This window comes from Nelusetta ayraudi, unplaced genomic scaffold (genome assembly GCF_046127955.1).
Source record: "Nelusetta ayraudi isolate G7.1 ecotype Tasmania unplaced genomic scaffold, CSIRO-AGI_Nayr_v1 ptg000011l, whole genome shotgun sequence".
NCBI classification, from domain to species: Eukaryota; Metazoa; Chordata; class Actinopteri; order Tetraodontiformes; family Monacanthidae; genus Nelusetta; species Nelusetta ayraudi.
This window is the reverse complement of record NW_027466061.1, coordinates 12,930,001-12,940,000: the sequence shown is the minus strand read 5'-3', so window position 1 is coordinate 12,940,000 and position 10,000 is coordinate 12,930,001. Positions and strand designations below refer to the sequence as shown.

The following is a 10,000-nucleotide window of genomic DNA, read 5'->3' as shown; positions in this document are numbered from 1 at the left end:
TGTGCAAGGTGCCAAAAGGCTCCGCAGGTGTGTTTAGCATCGCTGACGTCCAGCCGAGAAGAAGGAAATGTTTTGCCTTTTTTTTCTTTGTTTTAGAAGACGGTGCCTCATGTTGGTCAGACCAATGCATCAGATGCATCCGGGTGAGCAGCAGAAACAAACCGGCGTTGGATACGGGCTCTTTGTTTCCCAGCATAGGGACACAGGCAGGGAGAGGGAGCGAGGCAGGGCACAAGTTGTTCTCCTTTGGGTACGATGGCCTTTAACTGGCCGTGCTCCAAATCCTGTTGATTGGAAAAAAAAATGCACTCACGCCCGTGGGAAAGTTTGTGAATTTCACCTTTCGGTAACGTCGTATTTGATTGCACCACTTAATATCTGAGAGGTTTCAAGAAGTGTGTCCAGGAGAAATCAAGGGACGCGCACAAACACGCATGCATGCATGCAGGCAGGCAGAGTCAGCCTAACAGGAAGCACAGGGACAGGAAGTGAGCCATTGACCCCGTCCCCGTGAATCCCCTCCCTCTCCCTGCTCTCTTTTTAGCGAGTGGATGACTTCCAGATGTGGCATCGGTCCGTCGGGCTGATTGGTCTGGCGCTGCACAGGCGCTATTACCGCGCTCTGAGCATGGCGAACAGATGTCGCTGTGGTCAAAGTCCAATTTGTTGCCGCTTTCCAGAGTGCAGCACAGCGGCACGGCTCTTCTGCAGCCAAGAGGAACCGCTTGGGAACATTCAAAGAGACTTTTAGCTGCACCATTGGCCAGAACGGACGGTTACAAGGCACCTGGTAAGAGACGTGACAGAGGGCCTCCTCTTATAAACGGCTGCTGAGAACGGCTGTCACAGGACACGGACGTCAGACGTGCATCCCCACAGGGGCTGCAGGATCTAAAAAGTTGAATATGTCTTAGCAAAGGTAAACTGATAAACACATTTGGTCGGGTGACCAGCTCGTTGGGAGGGAAGCTTCTAGGTTCCAGAAGACAGAAGCTTCCTGTGGAGACACAGCAGATGCTTCATCCTCAGAGTGCAATTTGTGTCAAGTGTCTGTGAACCACAAAACCATGTTACTGCTGACAAGCGCAAAACAATAATATAACAACCAGGAGGCGCAGCTTCAAGCTGGAAAGATGTTGTAGTGGAAGTTTCCAATGCACATTCGTGTCACGTGACATGGAATCCCAGCTGGACCTCATTGCACAGTGTTTATGGCTTGCAGTGTAGGGTTGAACAGACACTAGCACCAGACAGGCACGAAAACAATGAATAAGAGGATGAATATTATATTCATTCATTCATTTTCTATACCCGCTTAGTCCCGAGCTCAGGGTCACGGGGGTCTGCTGGAGCCTATCCCAGCTGTCTTAGGGCGAAGGCAGGGTGACACCCTGGACAAGTCGCCAGTTCATCGCAGGGCCACATAGACACAGACAACCATTCACACTCACATGCACACCTATGGACAATTTAGAGTGTTCAATTGACCTCACATGCATGTTTTTGGAGTGTGGGAGGAAGCCGGAGAACCCGGAGAGAACCCACGCAGACACAGGGAGAACATGCAAACTCCACACAAAAAGGTCCCGGGTCCAGGCCCCAGAATCGAAGCCACGACCTTCTTGCTGTGAGGCGGCAGAGCTAACCACTGCGCCACCGTGTCGCCATGAATATTATATTGAAATAAAAAAGACGTGCAATTTGGAGAGGACTAAATTTAAACAGAGCTCTCAGATGGACTCATGAAGAAGCCAAACATCAGCAACGGGGAAGCGTTCTGCCTGCTGCTATTCATGGACTCCATTCACATTCAGTATTTTCTCATTTCTCTCCATCGAAAGACGTTTATCGCATGTTTTCCTAAAATGTTTGTGGCCCAAAGTGTGCCGGACGGGGAAGTCTGTGTGCCTGTGTGCTGCAGCGCTGGTCCAGGGGTCAGATCCTCGGCTTCATGTCACGTGATCTCACAGGGCATGAGCTTCATCGTTCCCAAATGACGCAATTACACATAATTGTTGATTGGTCGGGATGCAGACGCTGGACTTTTCTTTGGCTGCGACTGCTGTTCGCATCTGGGGCTGCGCTGAAAAGGATGCCACTCGAGCGGCTCGCTGAGTGTGATTAGCTTTCAAGGCTGCTCTCGGAGCTGATCTCCTTATAGATCTAATTGGTTTGTCAATACTTGTTTGTCAGATGAAAAGGCCCCCCCACCCCCGTCCTGAATTGTGCTGATGTTACAAAAGGCGGCAAAAAAGCAACTCGCCCAGAGAGGGCGGCGTTTTTTCTCTCCACGACACACTTGACTGGATGCGATGCGGTCGGTCGGCACCGTTGTGTCAAGGTCTTTCATGCTAAGAACGTTAAGAACGCTTTTCAACCATTTTTTCAGTTTCACAATGTAAAACAGACATGCATTTTAATTTCTTCTCTGCTTTTGCCCCGAGTGGAACGGAGCTGACGCACGCCCGTACGTTCCCCACTTGACAGCACGTGAACGTGTGCCAGTGAGTGACGCTGAGGGGGGAGGGTGGCGGGGGACTCACATGGCTCTAGTTTTCCTCCTCCGCCTGAGAGAAATAAATTATTGAGCGTGATGAACTGAAAATAACGTCGGCGAGGAGAAGCAAACGCTGGCGGTCACGTGGCGGCGGCGAGCGCGCTCAAAGTCGATGTGTCCTGTGCAGTGTGTGTCTGAGGAGGCGAAATGTTGACATGTGTACAACAGCGCCGTGGCTTTGATTTCATTGAGGCGGCGCACGCATTTGTGAAGGGAGCAAATGTGCGGTTGCGTTAGGGCTTCAAATGCATGTGGGCTCTGTGTGTGTGTGTGTGTGTGTGTGGAGGGAAGAGTGAGATCTTCTCTTTTCAATCCTGGCAGAAAACCAGACAGACAGACAGACAGACAGACGGAGGAATATTCTGACGTTATTCAGACGGTGAAGCCAACTCCCAGCAGACCTGTCATGCTCTCCCTTCTTCCGCTTGCTCTCTGTCTTTCTGTCGCTCGCCCCTGACCCCTTTCTCTCTCTCTCTCTCTCTCTCCCTCTCTCTCTCTCTCTCTCACACACACACACACACACACACACTAACACACACCTGGTGTCCATTTAATCTGTTTTTAGACTGCAGGATAATCATACCGGCTCAAAATTAGCGTCCTGTCGGCTTTGGGTTACAACTGGAAAAGTGTCTTTTAATTGCTTTGAAATGGAGCTTTTTTCCCTCTCTGATTTCTTCAGGTGCGTGTGTGTGTGTGTGTGTGTGTGTGTGCGTGTGCGTGTGTGCGTGTGTTTATGTGTATGTGCGTGCGTGCAGCTGTCAGCGAGAGAGTAAATATTTGTGCAGGAGATCTGCAGAAGGTCAGGGTCAACGTATGACAGACAACCCAGTGGGAAATAAGACACGCGCAAAGAAGCAGCACACACACAAACAAGTGGGGAGGTGGAGGAGGAAGTGGCAGAGTGACGGAGGGAGCGGGAAGACGGAGAGGCAGAGAGGAAGTGGACGTACGAGGGAAAGACAGAGCTGGACAGGATTAGGAGGAGGAGGCAGCTTCACCGACAGGTTCCTCTTGGTCGAACCCAGTAATTGGATGGTGTCCAGAGGAAGGATGGCGGATAAAAGGCGAGGCCTGAGAACCCTCGTCCGCTTTAGGCGTGCAGCGGGCATCATGTCAGGCATCATGATCCTTCGGCCGAGGCCCATCATGTTTCCTCCAGTTTGTAGCTGTGTCAGAAGTATTTATATCCCCTCCATACCGCAAAACTGGTGGGAGATGAGAGAAATGAAACCAACGGACAAAAGGAAGAGAAAAATAAGATTTAAAGGTAAAATATGTGTTTCAAGTTGTCGGGTGAGTTTTGCTGTCTGGTGAGGTGAGGAAGCTATGAAAACTGTGGCATGAAAGGTCTGAACCATTCACCAGTGTGAAATTAGGAAGCTTTCTTTTGGGTTACACACACAAACACACAAGCAGCTTGTCACCAACAGACCAAACACACAGGGGAATCCACGCACCTGGACAAAACGCTCATCAAGTCACGTGTCATTTGCTTTCCCATCACACGCACCCTCCAAGGTGAATCCCCCCGACACCAAAGGCGTTCCTCGGCTTCACTCACAAAGTTTGTTTGGCGCGGGGAAACGCGTCAAAGTGACCAGAAGCGCGTTTCACGGGTGCCCACACAGCAGCATAATCCAAACGCAGCCCCGGTGGCCGTAAAGCCTGTCACATCCAATCTCATCTCATTCCTCCACCGATGCTTGATGTATCAATTTTTAAGCAGCCTGCCTCAACCGACGCCTGGGTTGCCTACACACACACACACACACAGAGGCAGAAAGACGGGCTCAGTGCTCCCGGAGCCGTGGCACTCGAGGGGTACACGGAAGGGCTCCATCTTGAAAGCCTGTTGCTATAGTGACCATTATGGAGCTCATCACCCACAGGCCAGCAGGCTTCACGCAAGCTTCCTCTCAAAAGAACACACACACACATATACACACACACACACACACACACACACACACGCACCAAAAACCCACAACCCACCCCTACACACACACACACTTGTACCAGCCTCCCTGCTGCAGTCCGCTGGGAGCCAATGTTTGACTTGAAGCAGTGTGACAGAAAATAAGAGACAAGAGCGAGAAGCAGTTAAAGCGCCCAGAACCTCTGAGAGGTCAGAGAGGGAGGAGTGACACAGGAGTGATGTTGATACGCTCAATGTCGCGCAGGTTCTCACTTCAAGCGCCTCCTAATGGGAACACATTCACACAAAATAACTAGATAAATAAACAGAATGGGGGAATCCTGGGGGTCCTTATTTGGCAGCTCAGCACTTGTTGACGTTGGAGGGGAGCGGGAGGGAGAAACCAGATTTCCTGGCTAATGCCACTCCACCTGCGCAGTGCGCCGGCAGTCGCAAAACCTCATGTTGAATCTTCCTTTAACCTCAAACACCTCCAAGTGCTTTGTTGCAAATGTTTAATTCATGACATTCTTTCTCAGTCCAGTGAACCTCTTTTACAGATGGTGGAGCTTCAAATCAGCAGAAGAAATTCTCTTATTCACTACCAAAAATGAAGATTCCTTTGACCACGGCCAAACTGTATAAGTCATGAGAGCAATTCCCAATTTCTATTATAAATAGATAAATAAATAAATAAATAAATAAATAAATAAAGGTTTGAGGTCAATTTTTATTTTCTGTTACACAGAAACTCATCAGCAAAAATATGAACTACAGATTTTCAGAATGAATGATTGTATTTTAAATACATTTACCAAATGTCTCCAAACCACCAAACTTCAACCTTGATGAGTGACAAACGCAAGAGCATAAACAAAAAAAAAATGAATGAAAATAGAAGGAAATTATAGCAATCATAAAAAAAAACCTGCTCAGTAAAACTACAACGGACAAGTCACATATATATATTTTTTTAATGCAACAGAAAGCTTTGATTTTTTTTTTGGTCACGTTTTCTGACTCGGCAGCAGAAGCCCTGCAAGGGAGAATAATGCAGAGGGAGCAGACCTGAACGGTACCCTATTGGCTCCTGCAGTCTTTTCCTGAAAGGAAACAGTCTTTCCTCAATCAGCCAGCGCTGACTGAGGGCGTGTCGAGAGCAGAAGCACTATATCATATCTAAGAGCTATCGATTGGCAAAAACACACCAAGTCTCTCTGGTGACTGATGAATATTTAATAAGGTTTGGATCTGATGTCACTGTTTGACTTTAGAAGGGAAACACACTCACTCACTCTCTCTGTCTCTCTCTCTCTCACACACACACACACACACACACACACACACACACACACACACAGAAACGACATACCCAGCTGCAGATGCTTCAACTCGGATGAAGTTAGCTCACTGTTTGACAGAGTGTAGTTTCTGTGTGTGTGTGTGTGTGTGTGTGTGTGTGTGTGTGTGTGTGTGTGTGTTCATGCAAGTGCTCAGCTTTCTTGTCCCCCTTTTTCATACCGAGCATATATCATTAATCATGAGGGAACCAAGTCAAGTAGCATGTTTCCCATGAGGCCGGCATAGCGAGTCACTTGGGGGGAAAAGACGAAGGAAAAAAGGAAGCAAGTACTGAACATAATGAAGAAAAAAAGAAGAGAAAGTGCGAAGTGGAAACGGCGACCCGAGAGGAGGAAGCTCCGCTGCAAGTGGCCAAGGCGCTGTGTCTCCCAGAAAAGGTTTTGATTAGGCAGTTGTTTGGACGCCAGGCCTGGCACGGGGAGCCCCGTCTGTCCTCCAGGGGCTGTGGGTGCCGAGTGGAGGCTCTCATTGTGCCTGGGTGGCTGGCCGGGACCCAGACCCAGCGCTCTCCGGATGAAACGTCCCCTCCACCTCGGGAAAAAAAGCTGCTTTTCCACAACTTAGCCAAAAGAAACACAGGCGCACAAACACACACACACACACACACACACACACACACACACACACACACACACACACACACACACACAAACACACACACAGAGGCACCAGCAGAGGCACCCATTACCGTAGCAGCTGACAGAAAGAAGGGAGGAGAGGAGAAACCCTTTGGGAATCATCACTCCTTCTCCTCCCTCCTCTTTCCCCCTTCTTCACGCTTTCTTCTTCTTCCTTTCACACCTCCTCACACATACACACACACAAACACACACACACACACACACACACACACACACACACACACATACGCACGCACAAATTCGTCTTCCAGTATTCTCAGGTCTTTTGGGATTTGTGCTAGTGGACTTTGCTCCCCTATGATGTATGATTTGCCTAAAAATACTGGTCCAGGTGGAGGAACCTGCCTCGAGAACGAGCAATCACAAAACTTTTAGTGCAACTCTTGGATTTGCTCAAATCTGCAGGTCAACCACAGCACCGAACGGATCTGTTTGTCTGTGTGTGACTGCACCTGTGCGTGTGTGTGTGTGTGTGTGTGTGTGTGTGTGTGTGTGTGTGTGTGTGTGATTTACAGCTTTTCCGGGCCAAGTGACGCGCCGCTTGATTAAATCCCTGACCTTCACCGCAAAAGCAAGAAATCAGCCGCCGAACGCTCATGCTAACGCGGACACACGCCGCATACTTAACACCTCTAACGTGCAAGCGGACACGCAATCAGCACCACCTGGACGGTTCTCTGGTGTTATTGATTCAGCCTTATTTCCACGCATGCAAAAAGAATCCATCAGATTGCCTTCCATGCAGCCTTATTTCCCTCACGCTGGCTTTTTGTATTGAATACAGCACTATTCACCAGCGCGGCACAAACGGCTTCCCACACCAGGAACGCCAAGCCTGTGAATGTATAAATAAGTACCAACGTAATCTATATTCAGATGACCAAAGGCTAGAGTGCGTATTTCTGTTTTACTGCCTCGGAAAAGCAAAAGGGAAATTATTTGAGTCTCCGATCTATTGCACCTCAGTTTTATGACTAATATTCAGCAGTGGCGACATGGTCACACCACGTTATTGTGATTATTACTGCAGACATGCCGACTTTGAGTTTTTATCTTCAGCCCCAGTTCCCCGAAGATCGCAAGTTTATATAACAGCGATGAGAGTTGATCCAGTGTTGCAGCGTGTTTTGTGTACTGTAAAGCCCTCTGGATAAATGTAGGCCTTGGGCCCAATGCAGAAGGATCTCACGTAGACCTAATGTCACAACAGATTACATCAAGCTCTGTTTACGTGTCCGTGGCCGTGGGTGCTGCACGGCACATCTTACGAGCCGTCACCATCGATCTGCGCCTCAGTGTGGCTCAATGCCTTTGTGTCTTCTGAAAACCTTTGTGGGAGAAAAAGGAACCAGTTTTTCCAACAGATTTAGACTAGTTTTTGCTCTATTTGTCAGGAACAAATGGGCCATTTTAATTAGATTGTTCATGTTTTATAGAGATGATGGGTTTCATTAAGAAATATGATACATTCCAAGGCTTTGGCTGTTATTTTTTATCATTCATTATCATCCTGGAACAATCCAGCAGACTGAAAGCAACCTCAACAACTGTGTGTGCCACATCAAATTTAGTACCAGGTTCTCTAATTACATAAACTCACCGTTTCAAATGTGTTTGATTAGTCTGTCGACACGAGTGCAATCTGTCTGAATCGTTTGACAGCACACACACAGTATTGTGCATTGTGTGTGTGTTTTTACTCGCATTTGAGAGCCACTTTTTAATGATTTGTGTTTTATCATTGGTTTTAAAAGGCCAAGGACATTAGCAACTGTACTGCATTGGAGAGTTGTTTTGAGAACAGACGTTTCTGGAGAACATATCACTCATGTTCGCAAAAAAACCAAGAGTTGCACCTGACGGTGCAGCAGCCACAGAGAGTATTTAAACAAACTAAAATTAGAATGAAAATATTTCCAGTTTTCTCATTTGTTTATTCACTGACATCGATTTCTACCTGTTCACAGCCTTTAACCACACATTCCTGTCCCCCTTCACTGCAGCGTGCCGCCCTGGCACCTACAAAGCGTCGGCCACGGACGCTTACTGCACCAAGTGTCCTCCCCACAGCTCGTCGCCACAGGAACAAGCCGTGGAGTGCACCTGCGAAAAAGGTTTCTACCGTGCCGAGACCGACCCTCGCTCCATGGCCTGCACACGTAAGAAGCACCAGAATACACCACTGCAACAATAAACATATCCGCAAGGTTGTTATTTAATACCGCTTCACCTGCTTAGCAACAACACGGTGGAATTGCAAGTTAATTTTACCACTAACCTTGGTAGAAGTGATATAGCCCGGCTTTATTTCTATAGCTTTGCTGCATTTATTCACATGCGACTAAAAAATTATCAAAATATACCCAGCATATCAACACAAATCCGAGAGAGAGAAAACTGAGGAAAAGGGTGGAAGGATAGTGTTGCATGGCAGGACAGAAAGTATCTGGACCCAGAGACCATATCTGCTGAAACCAATTAGCAGGTTTTGGGTGGATTACGATCATTCATCGTATTAGCAGGTGAGACGTGTAGGGGTCGGTGTCACTGGCACCTGGGAATAAGTAATGATAAACGCACCACTGGAGGGCACCGCTGGGGACGGAGAAGCTGAAAAAAGGGCAAAAACAGAGAAAATGTGAGCGAATTTGCCACAGTGAGCTGTGGAAAATGACACTTGAGAAACGGAAATATCCAGAACAGCGGGGGCTGCACCAGGCATTTAATAAATGTCATAAAGCGCCAATCAGCGGAAACAAAGACAGACACTTAAGAGCGGCCCTGGGAAAATGGGATGGAGGCGGAGGAGGAACTCAAAGACTGAATTATCAGGATCAGCCAGCACACTGTTCCAGGAGATATATGACCGACAGCTTCAATTATCACCACCATGGCCTCCAACCCCAGCTCTCCACTAATCAGGGAGGTCCAGTGCTCCTCCAGTGGCCCCGTGGGGCTCCCTGGTCCTGATGAGATGTCAAACCAAGAGGTGCTATTTAATCTCCATACAGCTTAGACACCTCCAAGGTGCCACTATAGGTTGAGCACATGTAATCATTGGTGTCCTCCCAGCTGCTCCTTTGAGTCGAGGATTCTGGGGTGAGATTTAACGTCAGGATTATTCTTTTTTTTTATATATATATATATATATATATATATATATATATATATATATATATATATATATATATATATATATAATTTCAAGATAAATAAGGGGTCAGCCAAGACTCAAGGCTGTAGAGAAGAGATTAGCTGCTAGAATAAGCACGTCCTGCAAGGGGCATCCGCAAAAGTCATGATATATATTCAAATGTATTTTATGCAATGGTTGTCAATGTGGAGCGCGGCAGTAGTCAACCAGAAATGTTGATTCTCGTCTTTATAGTTTCCAAAAGATGTTTTTTTCCCCCTTGGCATTCTTTAACAGCTAGCACTAAATAACGACACAATTTTTCAATTCAAATATTGAAAAAGGTTTAAAACATTTGTGCTCAAGGTTTTAAACCTCAATGGGATTCA

The 10,000-nt window shown here is 47.4% G+C and overlaps 1 protein-coding gene across 1 annotated transcript in view; it reads left to right on the top strand.

Moving 5' to 3' along the window:
• Positions 1-10,000, top strand: part of LOC142885031 (ephrin type-A receptor 3-like) — a 71,440-nt gene that overhangs the window by 27,375 nt on the left and 34,065 nt on the right. Inside the window, exon 6 of the mRNA XM_076021119.1 lies at positions 8,482-8,637. Within this exon, the coding sequence (XP_075877234.1) occupies positions 8,482-8,637 (156 nt within the window). The remainder of the gene's footprint in view (positions 1-8,481; positions 8,638-10,000) is intronic.